Genomic DNA, 12173 nt, shown 5'->3' with positions numbered 1-12173 from the left:
GTGCCACCGTGGCTGCAGATGGAGTCTTAGGTGGGTCAGTGGTTGCAGGAGATGTAAGGCTTTCCAGCCTCGGGAAGGAGGACAGATGAGTCAGAGGAGGAGCGGGTGCAGTAGGAGGGATCCCTCTGCTCAGTCCACAGCTGGACTGGATTTGTTGAGCTGGGCACAGTGTGCTCTCCCTGTCTCCCAGCGGGGCTCCAGGGATTCTCTTGGGGCGTTGTAACCAGGGTCCTTGAAAGCAACAGGCCTCTGGCCAGGGATTTTTAAATAGGAAAAAAACAAAGAGGAAGATGAGGTGGCTCAGTGTGGACTGTCCTGAGCTTCCAGCTTTGCTTGAATTGCACTTCCAAGATTCATTTCACAACCATGAGGCCTAAAACTGACCTTCAGAAGGAAAAAGGAAAGCTGAGTGTGCAGTATAATCTCGTGGTATGATCAGTTGGAGCCCTCAGCAAATACTTTATTTCTTGGGTCTCAAGCTCATACTATCTCTCCCAGGGACTCTGAAATACCAGTTTTTCGGTGGACAAGAGACCAGTTGCTGGTAGCAGCAGAAAGGCTCTTGCAGGGATGCATTTCCTCCCAGTTTTATCACCTTTTCAATGCTGAAGAGCACGTGTAGGGAGGTGTTGGTTGCTATCTTGAAACGCAGAGAGAAGATGCAGTCACTCTCCCTCCACCTTTCAAGTGGACTCGCACATGTCCCTTTTGAAAACCTGCTTTTTTATTTTTCTCCCCACCCCCCCATTTACTGAGATGGCATTTGGGACAAGGGTGGGAATGAGGGCTGCTTGTGTTGCAGGCCCAAGAGTTGATGGAGATGGCAGGAGTTGTCCCTTGTTCACAGTGTGGATTCTGAACCTCCACAGACCTTGTCAGTGGATCCTTCTGTCTCAAAGCATCCTGGGAATTAATTTTTTTTCCTTTCTGTGACCTGGAAATAGTAGCTGATGAAATAGCTCTCTAGCCTGCCAGAGATCTTTAGTACAGTATATTTTCCTGAAATAGTATCTATATTTTCTTTTGCCTTGTTATAGTATCTATATGTCACCCAGTTATGTGAGTCAGTCACTGCTGGTACTTTCTGCTTAACCCTTCTTGCCGTGGGTTCCAGCAAATAAGTTCATGCTGATGTACATCAGAGACTGGATGTTTTCCTATTTTAAAATGTCTGCTTGAGGAAACGATATGTTTGGGACTGATTACAGCTTTGTGCAACAAAGAGTTTAACATTTCACATTCTGGCTTTTTTCTAGGCTACGGAGAGCTAAATGGTAACGCAGGAGAAAGAGAAGTGTCACTGAAGGGCCTGTGCTCTGATGAAGCCACCGCCCCAGGATCCAGGGTACCCAATGGCAGCCAGCAGCTTGTAGATTCTAATGTCCCCCCAAAGCAGACTGTGAAGGCCAGTGCTTTGGGGAAAGCTGGAATCAAAACCAAGAACTTCGTTCAGAAAAATAGCATGGACAAAAAGAATGAGAAGTCCTATGAAAATAAACTTAGAGAAGGCCAGTCCTCGGACAAGCCAGAGGGAGTGTCTATTCCAAACGGCGTGGTAACCAATAATTCCAGCTATATCACCAATGGCTACGTAGGCAAAGGGGCCGATAACGATGGCAGTGGCTCCGAGAGTGGATATACTACGCCTAAAAAACGGAAAGGCAGGCGCAACAGTGCCAAGGGTTGTGAGAACCTGAATCTAGTACAGGACAAAATAATGCAGCAGGAGGTCAGTGCACCAACCTTGAAACAGGAACTTGAGAGTTTCAAGCCTGATTATAGTGAACAAAAGGGGAACCGAATTGAAAATACTAAGCCTGTTTGGAAGTACGAGGCTGGGGCTGGTGGAGCAGGCCGGGGAAAGCCTGGGCTCGGGGATGTACCCCGGAAAAACTCTGATGCCAAACCTGGGATTAGCAGCAAGAAGTTTGATGACCGGCCCAAAGGGAAGCACGCATCGTCGGCTACGTCTAAAGAGGACTCATGGACCTTGTTTAAACCACCCCCAGTTTTTCCAGTGGACAATAGCAGTGCTAAAATTGTTCCCAAAATTAGTTATGCAAGTAAAGTTAAAGAAAACCTCAACAAAGCAGCTCAAACCCCATCCACTTCGTCGTCTTTGTCATCTTCGTCATCTGCCGGGGAAGCTCAGGCCCAAACATCGAGTCGACTGTCCCAGGTCCCCATGTCTGCTATGAAATCTGTCACCTCTGCCAGCTTCTCCAATGGGCCGATCCTCGCGGGCACCGATGGAAGTGTGTATTCCCCAGGGACCCAGCCACTGCTCTCAACTGCTGCTAGTACTGTACCATCGACCTCCTCCGAGTCAGTAGCCCAGGACATGAGTACAACTTCGACAGCTCTAGAACAAAAGAAATCTGGCCTTTTTATCTACCCTTCAAATATGCAAACTGTGCTCCTGGGCGCAGCGCAAGTCGATTTCCCTTCGCAGACGAATCAGCAGAACCTGGGCGATATCTTCCAGAATCAGTGGGGCTTGTCTTTCATAAACGAGCCCAGTGCTGGACCCGAAACTGTTGTGGGGAAATCTGCCGATAATCAGTTAATGGAAGTGACATTTCAAGGGGAATATCCTGCCACTTTGGTTTCGCAGTGTGCTGAAATCACTCCCTCAGGAACTGAACAACCTGTGTTTCCTAAGGCTTATGAGCTGGATAAACGGACTAGCCCTCAAATTCTTAGTGCTATTCTTAAGCCTGGGACTGCTGTTGAGGGTGGTGTCTTAGCTTTGGAGTCGCATCACACAGGTGACCTACAAAAGGCAGACACCGGTAGCCAAGGTGCTTTAGTGTTTCTTTCAAAAGACTATGAAGTAGAGAATCCTCTGGCCTCTCCCACGAACAATTTGCTATCCTCCGCCAAAGAACAGAGGTACCAGAGAGGCCTAGAAAGGAAAGATAGCTGGGGTTCTTTTGACCTGAGGGCTGCTATTCTATATCACACTAAAGGTAATGACTTAACTTGCTCCCTAAGGGCATTCTTTTCTTTTCTTTTCTTTTTTTTTTTTTACTTTTGTTTTTGTAAGTGCAATATTCTAACGTGATATATTCCTTCCAGCAATTCTGATTGCTTTAAAAATGAGCTTTTCTTTTTTGCTTGCATATCTCTCATGGCTGCAACGATTTGGGAAGCTACGCAAACCATTGTTTAATTAATGTTAAGGGGTATTTGTTTCCCTGTTCCCGTGGACAAGCATGAGTGATGTTGATAGGGATGATACTTAGCAGGCCCTCCTAAGCCTCTCGGCATTGGAAGGAGTTAAATGTGTAGGTTCACCCGCTCTGTTCCAGCTTTACCAGGTGATATTCTGTCACTGAAAAAGCTTCATAGTCTGTGCTCACACCTCTACCACCAAAGTGTTGCAGCTTCTCCCCTGGGCAGATCAGACCATGAAATCATGGCTTTGAAGGAAGAAAAAATTATCCCTACAGCCCTAGGTGTGATTATTTTTCTAAGCGTGACCCACACACACTTTTCCCCTGCCCTTCTTGAATATTACAGCAACAGCAAGACCAATCTTTTCTTATCAGCTCCTTTATAAGCTGCAGATTGAATTCTCTCCTTGTCTTTGTAAGCCACATCTTTCAGGTGATTTTATTGCTTTCACGGAGTCCTTTGTAGTCCAGCTCCTATTTTTTCCTCCCTGTTTTTTTTTTGAGATTGAAATGACTCAAACATGATACAGACACTTTAAAATGGGAACGAGGAGAGGGAAGCCTGTGGGATGGCTTGCTTTCTACTTTAGCCTCAGCCTCAGAAGCTCTGAGGTCTTGTGGCAGTTCTTGGCTTCTGGTGCTGGCTCAGTGTTGACAGGAGCCTGGTTGTGTGTTCCCTTTTGGGATGGCATTACTTACCCACCCCTGACCAACACAGGGGCAATTCCTTTTTTTATTTGACCCCCTTCCCTCTCCCTCTGAAGGGAACAAGGTGATAATCCATTTTTTGTTTACTGATTCACATACAAATGTGGATAATGTCTTCCTCCCCTCTGCAGAGGGTTGGTATTTGGCTGGCTTTGGCAAATTTGCTGTGTTTTGACCCACTGCAAAGTTCTTAAATTACCAGTTTGCAAACTCAGATGCCTGCCTTTAGTAATAACAAGCCCAATCATTTAAAAATAAGAACTCCAAATATTTTTTTCAGGTCATCTCCCTCTTATAATGTTAACATTTCAAGCTCTAGTATTCTTGAGAACAGCATTCATCAATTGATTTTATCTGGGTCCTCTCCTTTCATCTCAGTCTATGCCAGCATTAAAGCAGGCTTTCTGTTTTCATTCTTATGTCTGCCTGCAGCTTAAATCCCAATTTCCTATCAGAAAACAGGGGTACCAGGAAGCATAGCATGGAGAGAAATCCTAGGTGATCTTAAGTTTGCAAATATTTCCTTTGCTTCGGTTTGTCCCTTTGTTTTTGTCAGCCTGAACTTGTAGAAAAGCAACTGTTCACAGCCAGCAAGGCTGATCAGCTCTCCCTTTCTCACTTGCTGTGGAAGACAGATCCCAGTAAAACAATAGCAACAACAGGAAAATAAAGAACACTCCCTTCCCATGTCCTCTCAAGGAGGTGTTAACTTCAAAGCCTGGCTGTGTTTAGCTCTTCTAAACACAGGAGTTAATTACATTTAATGGCAGGAATGACCACCTGAAGCACCCGTGAAGTACTGTTCTCTGCTCTTCTTCTGCATGCCAAGCTCTTCTTCTAGAGCTGTTGCTCTGAAGCATCTTGCTTTGAGCATCCAGAAGGAACAACCTGGGGTTCCTGCCCCACCACTCCTCTCTGCTGATTTCTTTGGGGGTAAAAGACGATGAATGTGTTGTGGTGTGCAGTGATGGGGTGCTCCAAAGAGCTTAGGCTTGTCTTTCTGCTATTTAGTCCCCAAACGTGATTGCTGGTTCACACAGCAGGAGATCAATCCAGTTCTTAGTACTTCTGATGATGTTGGGTGTTGCATTTCATTAACTTTTGGGGTGAGTTGGGTTAAGGAGTATTTGGAGGAACGGGGCCTCCTGTCTCCTCTTCATGGCCGTGGTCCTACAGCCAGAGCCCAGAGTGTGCTGGGAAATGCCTCCAACCCAGAGCTGCCAGGGTGTGTTTGCAGGACAGCAGTGCGGTGGTTAATTCCCACACCGTTTGCTCCGTTTATCTTGGGCTGTTTTCCTGAGGTCCTGCTCCAAGCCAACCAGTTCCCCTGCAGTAGGAAAGGAATGATTTCGCTCAGTTGCTTTTTGCAAACTGCCTCCCCCTCCTCCCTGCTTGGGAGAGTGTGTGGGTTTGCCCGGGTCAGTGTTAGGGCATCCCGGGCAGTTGGGTCCTCGTGTTGTTTGGTTTTGATTTCGAGAGGAGGGTGAACTTCTCCCTCTTGGATTGATCTGTTTGCTTTTGAGCAAAGTCTCGGTAGTTTGATCTTCACATCTGCCCTCCCCCTGGGGTTATGAACACAAAGAAAAACGATCATGGGGCAAGGACAGGAGTGAATGTGGAGCACTGGTGGGGTCCCGGTGTCTTCCTGCCCTGAGCTCCTCCAAGTGCAGTAGTTCAGTGCAAGGATGAAGCTCTGGGTGCTGCAGTGAGGGATGGGCTGTAATGTGAGTGGTAGTGTGCTTTGACCTGTCTGTCACAAATGTGCACTGTTTGTGCCTGTAACTGTGACCACGTTGTGTGGATCCTCATCCTGGACTGTAAATAGGCTATGGGAAAGTCTCCAGCTTACTCGGTAGCTTTGTTCCAGCAAACCAGGCTTTCCTGTGTGTGATTTGCCCAGTGACTGCATGGGACATTATGGATTGTAATTGCTTCACAGCTTCCTTGTAGAAAGATGGATGGAGGAGGTAGCACACAGGGAGGACTGGCTCTGGTGCAGGGATCCCATTTAGCCCACCACAGCGCCCTGGGTGCTGGCGAGGCTCCACTGGGGTGTGAGACTTGGTGATTGCAGAGCACAGTGAGGTCTTAGTGGAGGATTCCTGTGCTCCTTTGCATGTATCTGGATTGCTTTTTCCCCAGAAGTCAAAGCACTGGGAACGTTCAGGCAAGGCTGCTGGTGCACCTTCTTGTTCTCTTGGAAGCTTTTGCTGTTGGTTTCCTTGTGCCCCTGCTTCTTCCTTTTTTTTTTTTTCCCCTCTGTTTAAAGGGCAGAAAGACTCCCTTGATCATCTGATCTGCTTGAGTGTAAAACACGATCCCTCAATGTGGCTGCCTTCACTGACAGCCCGTGCCGCTCGGGGTTTGTGACGGTGCCTTGAAACACTCGCGGGTGACAAATCTGATTTGCCAAGGGAGATCTGATTTAGCTGAGCACTTGTGGGTCTGCTGTGGATGTGCTTGGAGACAGAGACAGTATCTTAGTATGGCAGACTAGAAGGACCAGGAAGAAGTGATGCTCTGGCTTGCGGTCATTGTCCCTATCTAGGTTAGAGTTGAACTTCTGCCTTGGTGTGGCATTGCCAAAATCCTTATCTTTTTGAGGTAAAACTGGTCCCTGCAGATTTTTTTGGTCCTTCAGAAAAGGAGGCTGGTTGTATCTCAGCTTTACTTCTGTTGAAACCAGCATCTTCTTACTGCTTTATTCCTTCTTTTAGAGACAGCTGGAAGAAAGGGTTCGTATCGGAATAATTGTCAACACTGTGCAGAATTCTGTCACGTTTGGGCAGTTGCAGTCTTCCAGGCCAGGCTGTCACTGACACTGGGCTCTAGATGGCAAGCTTTGTGGTGGGAAGCTCAATAATTTGCTTGTCCTGAGCTAAAAAGCAAATAATTGAGGCCTCCAGCTCAGCTGCACAGCAGCAAAGACCACATGGGTGGAGGAGAGGAAGCTGCAGTGTTTCCCTCTTCTGACTTGCCCCCGAGTTTCTGCCTGTGCTGCTGCTTTGTTCCTTCTCAGCATCTCTGCTCGCGTGAAGAAGCAGAAGAGCAGCGTGGAAAATAGAGCAAGGCAGCGTGGGCCAGCCAGGAGTGGCGTTCACTGGAATGGTGAACTGGGTCAGAAGAAATAGCAGAGCTGTGAATTCAGCAATTTTCATCCTTTACATCGGGGGGGTGGGAAGAGCCTTGGTTTTCCATCCCCATTGGTGGGAAGGGTCTCACTCTGTTGCTTATGGCCTTGTAGGGCCTGAGCTGTGGGGCAAAAGCTGATTTAATTCTCCTTTGAGTCTCTGCTCTTTCCAGTTGTCAGGATGAGTACAGTGTATTCAGTACAGCCATGAGTCTCCACAGCATGGAATTTTTAATCTTTGCTTCATTTCTTGAGCAATCCCCTAAACTTAATCATTATGTCCTGCAGGTAGAAGCAGAAAAATCAGATGAGAATGGTTCCTTTTTGTTATGTTTTTAGTGTTTTATTTTAGAGACAATAGTGAGATTTATAAGAACAAAGAACTAGTTCCATGGCATTGTGCAGACACTTCTGTTTGCAGGGGCTGCCTCTCTAGCAAGGAAAAAGTGTGTAAAAGTGCCTGTCTTAACAAGTTATCACTTCTTTCCCTTCCAAGATTATGTACCAGTCCTGCTATAAAGTTTATTGACCTATGAGGAATCCCAGCACAATTCACTGGAGTGTGCCTTAGTCTGTTCCTGACATCAAAGCCTTCCTCCACCACCCCTTTGTTTCAGTGATAGTCCCCAGAAAAAGTTGTTTAGGTGGATGTGACTGGGGCTGTCTGTGACTGGGGCTGTCTGCCCCGGAGAGTTCCTCAGGAAACCTGAGCCAGAGGGCTGTGGAGAGGCCAGCTAATTGTAAAAAATCCTGGAAAACCAGAGGTTGGAAGGGGTGTAGGAGGTGACCTAGTTCTGCCCCTGGCTTGGAGCAGGGCTGGCTTTGATGCTGGGTTGTGCAAGGGTTTATTGGTGGCATTTTATCCAGCTGGGTTGGAGTCCACTGAGAGGAAAGTGTGCCATTTCCCTGGCTGCCTGTCCTGTTTTGGGAACGGTGGCTCTTGTCTGTTGGTCAGGTCTTTGGAAAGGGCAGCAATGAAGGTTTGGGGTCAGTATCGGAGAGAGGTGGGCTTGGGCTGGTGGTGCCTTTTCCCATGTAGGGTGAGCAACTGTAAGAGTCCTTTGCTTAAACCTGCTCTGAAAGCTTTATCCAGGGAAGACAGGCTCAAGAAAAGAGCTCTTTGAGCCCAAGGAAGGAGGACTGAAAGCAGGCTTAGAGCCTCTTGCATGCCCAGCTCATGGGTATTGTCTTTTATTCCACTCTGCATCCTTGAGCTCACTGCTCTGCTTGGCTGGACCCAGGCATTGGGCAGTGGTGGCTCTGCTGAGCTGCCTGTCCCCCAGCTCAGTCCAACCTCTGTGACAGTGGCCATGGCACTTGTCACAGCACCTTGTGTCAGTTGTAGGTGACCACAGCCTGGAACTGGGAGGAAAACACACTTTTTCCCTAGTTTGGCATTGCTGTTAACCTAAGTCTTATTTTTTTTTTTCCCCTGTGAAGTTGTTTCAGTTGGTCAGCCTGTACTATCCTGTGTCCCTGTGCTGCTGGACATGTGAAAGGGAGCACCTTGCTCTGCCGATGGCAGATGATATTCAAAAAGAGCTATTACTGCATTGTTTCCCCATGGTCTTTGATTTTGTAGCTTTATGAGGTTGAACCAGGTATCTGCCAGTCAGTGTGTCCAGCTATCTGGGATTTACAGGACACTCTACAACACCCTCTCTTTCTGAAGAAGGAGAAGGAAAATTTGAATCTGAAAAGGTTGGAGAGTTTAGTTGTTGGTTTGTTAGTTTTTTTTATCTAAACAGAATTTTGACAACTTAAAAGTTTTTTTGGTGTGTCCTTAATAGTATCTCACCATCTGTCTTGTTGTCAGACATGTCTTAATACAAGCAGTTCACATCCTTGTGGTGTCCAGGGAAGTTACAACCAAATGAACAGCACAAGAAGGTGTGGTCTATACGTGGGATACAGTAGTGGGGCAATGCTTCAGCTCTGCCTTGTATTTGATGCTGAAACATTGCTCTAATGTGGAGCAACCAACAACTCGAGAGTAGTTTTCTGTCCCTAGCCTTTGGGGAAAGCTGTTAAAATAGGAGATGCTCTTTAGCTGTTAGGAAATGATGCATCTAACTGCGCTGAATGGAAAACTCGCTCTGTGGGAGGTAATTTTAGTAGCTGGTTCATTTTACTTCGGGGGAATCTGCATCTGGCAGATGAGGGAGGCAGTCCCTCACCAGGCTGCTTATATCCCTGGGGGTGTTAGAGGCTGGCTACTATTCCCAAAGCACTTAAGGTTCCCCCCCCCATGAAAGTGCAAAATGTTGCCGTTGTTGTCGTGACGCAAAAATAACAGACCTCGTAAAATTTTGCCGGGGCCTTCCTTACAAAAGGCTTAATTGTGCAGGGAGGGCTGGCAATATTTATTTGCATGCAATTTCCTGCCCTGGGGAGCTGGAGATTGTAGAGGACAAAGGACAGATGAAGGGTTGGAAAAGGGACGCGATTGATGGAGGTGACACTTGGCACACATCGTGCTGAGGCCATGAGTTTTGTAGGGCTTTTTCTTCTTCCTTTCCCATGCCGGATAGTTCACTTATTGCCTTGTTTTGTGCTTTACTGCACATCCCGTGTAGCCTGATAATCCCGTGCTATTCCCTGTTCCAACCCCCACCAAGGTCCTGTCACCCTCCTTTGTGGCAGAAGGGAGACTTAAAAGGTGGTTCTTGCAGGTCGTGTTCCTACTAAAATTAAAAATTTTGTCTCTTAAATTTGGACGCAGGGTACAGTTAGTGTGCCTTCATAAATATTCTAGCTCACAAAATTCCACCTCTGTAGTGGCTAAATGAGGTTATTTTGAATGACTCTCTAAAGATGTGACTTGATTTGTGGGACATTTTAAAGGGAAGAGCCTTCTGTTTCTCAGTGTGGATGAAAAGAGCGTTTAACTTTTTTATTTCTGAGGTAAACAAAAGCATGTGCTTTTTCAGGGAGAACTGGGGAGGATTTGTATTCAGCCTGCAAACATGTTGTAGAGGTAAACTGGGGAAAGAACCTCAAGCCAAGCAGGCAACCGGGTGTGTGAGCATCACACCTTGCTCTCGGGTGGTGTGTTGGCAGCAGCTTTGCAGTGATGTTGGCACAGCAGTCCTTGCCTGGTGTGCTTCAGCACATGCACACTGTGAGCCATGTGAAACTTGCCATGTCCTGCGGTTCTGGTTTCACACACACTAAACATCAACTCGTAAAAATCATCTCTTCAGGCTCCTTGTTGAGGCTGTTACACGCGAAGCAGCCTTAGAGTCGGATTAGTAAAGCCTGAAGTCAGATTGTGATTTGTAGGACTGGGGAACAGTGGTGACATTTCTGATGCTCAGCTTGGCCCTCTGACCCTTAAGACCATGTTACAGCCATCCCTTTGCCTTTTGTTGTTGGATTATTCATGTCAAATTCGGGATGGGCTGGAGCTGTGCTGCTGGACTGGATGGGGTGGGCTCTGTCTGAAAGCCTTGGCACAGCCGCAGCCGTGTTGTGCCACACTTGGGAGATTAAAGTGTGTTTAAAGTTGTCTCTAATGGTAACATCAATCTGCATAATAACAGTGATTTTCTCCTTTTGCCTTCACAGAAATGGAAGCGGTTTGGAATTTGCAGAAGCAAGGTAAGGGTGTTGGAAAGAATAAATAAACCAAATTGCACTGTCCTGCTCTGTCTGTTGAGATGGGGGATGAATGAGAGTGGATTGTCTGCGTGTCTGGAGATGCCTGAGTTCAATTCTTCAGTGCCTGCAGTTTGTAGTCTGGATTTATCCGTGTTTCATGTCACTAAAATTCAGGACAGTAAGCTGTGCCATAATGGTGGGGTGTTCAGAGAGAAGCAGAGACTCTACAGGAGCAATAAAACCAGAATTAGATTTAATGACTCTTCCCTATGTGTATACAAAATTGCTTTCTATTTCTGGTGCTGGGTGTCACATCCAGTAATAACTTTTATTCTGGTGTATCCCCACAAATCACCTGAGAAGAGGTTCTGTGTGGGAAGAGCTGCATATGGAGACTCATGTGGCTGCTCTGGGGGAGCCAGCCCAGGCTTGGGGTGCGTTGGCAGGAGGGGGGTCCAAAGGAAAAGGTCTGTTAAGGTACAAGTACCATGCAGATCTCTTGTGTTTATCTTCAGCTTGTCAAAAACTTAGAATTCTGCTTTCTTTCCAGATCCCAAAAGGATAATCACTTATGATGAAGCCATGGATCGCCCGGATCAATGAAGGTAGCAAGACAAGACTGCCTGTTATAACCTTTCTGCAGCATTTGTGCTGTTCGTGGGGGACAAAAAGGCTTTTATGCTCCTTCTAAATCTTCAGTGCAGCAGAGGAACCATAACTAGAATCACAGGATAATATATACAAATATATATATAGTTATTTAAAAGTGGCAACTGAAAGTAATTAGACTTCTTAAGGAATCTGAAAATTTATTTCAACGAGACTACACACGTGATTATTTAATCTCCGGTACTGAATAGATTTTTTTTTTTTTCATTTTTGTTTTGTTTTGTTTTTGTTTAAAGAGTGAATGCAAGTGATTAAGGAATACAGACTCAATTACAAGCCCGGTTTCAAAGTTCCTGCTGTCGTCTACATGGGCAACAGCAACCCACTGGAGAGGCATTTCCACTTGACAAGGTTTCTGTTTCTTGTTCTGTGACTGTAGTGACACACTAATCACAGGGAAATCAGGATGATTCACCATCCTTCATCTCCCCTTTCCCTTTCACCTCCCCCATTTAGTTTCTTTTTTTTTTTTTTTCTGGTTTGTTTTCCATTGAATGCTGGAGAAACGCCTTGAAGTTTGCAGAGTTTCTTTTTTTTTTCCAGAGAATTATAAGCCGCATGTTTTGCCAGGAGTAAAGCAGCAATCCTATGTGGGGGATATTGTCTAAAACAGCTCGTTCTGCTGAGGGAAAGATGGTAATACTGCAGTTCTAGGATGCATGGTGAAGTCACACAGTTGACCTGGCTCCTGTTACACATTGGACTATTGCAGCTGAAGAGTTATTTCATTTTAAAAGACAACGTGGAAAAATAAGCAATCTGTTTAGGCATTTAATATGGGAAAAAAAAACAACAACAACAACAAAAACCCCTGCTGTTCCCACAGTTTAATGCCATTGTATTACTGGGAGCAAGAAAAAAAAAAAAAAAAAAAAAAAAAAAAGTATCTT

The 12173-nt window shown here is 46.1% G+C and overlaps 1 protein-coding gene across 1 annotated transcript; it reads left to right on the top strand.

Annotated features, from left to right (window-relative positions):
- The first annotated feature begins 1335 nt into the window (after nt 1-1335).
- Nucleotides 1336-11744, top strand: NUFIP2 (nuclear FMR1 interacting protein 2). Its single transcript, XM_025895543.2, has 4 exons — nt 1336-2969; nt 10582-10614; nt 11165-11219; nt 11520-11744. The coding sequence occupies exons 1-3, from the start codon at nt 1463-1465 to the stop codon at nt 11215-11217; spliced, it is 1593 nt and encodes a 530-aa protein (XP_025751328.1). The 5' UTR covers nt 1336-1462; the 3' UTR covers nt 11218-11219; nt 11520-11744.
- Nucleotides 11745-12173: the final 429 nt, after the last annotated feature.

The sequence above is a fragment of the Manacus vitellinus genome, unplaced genomic scaffold, assembly GCF_001715985.3.
Source record: "Manacus vitellinus isolate BGI_N305 unplaced genomic scaffold, ASM171598v3 scaffold_32_pilon, whole genome shotgun sequence".
Classification (NCBI taxonomy): domain Eukaryota; kingdom Metazoa; phylum Chordata; class Aves; order Passeriformes; family Pipridae; genus Manacus; species Manacus vitellinus.
Note: the sequence above shows the minus strand (reverse complement) of the source record. Positions and strands in the feature narration are given on the sequence as shown.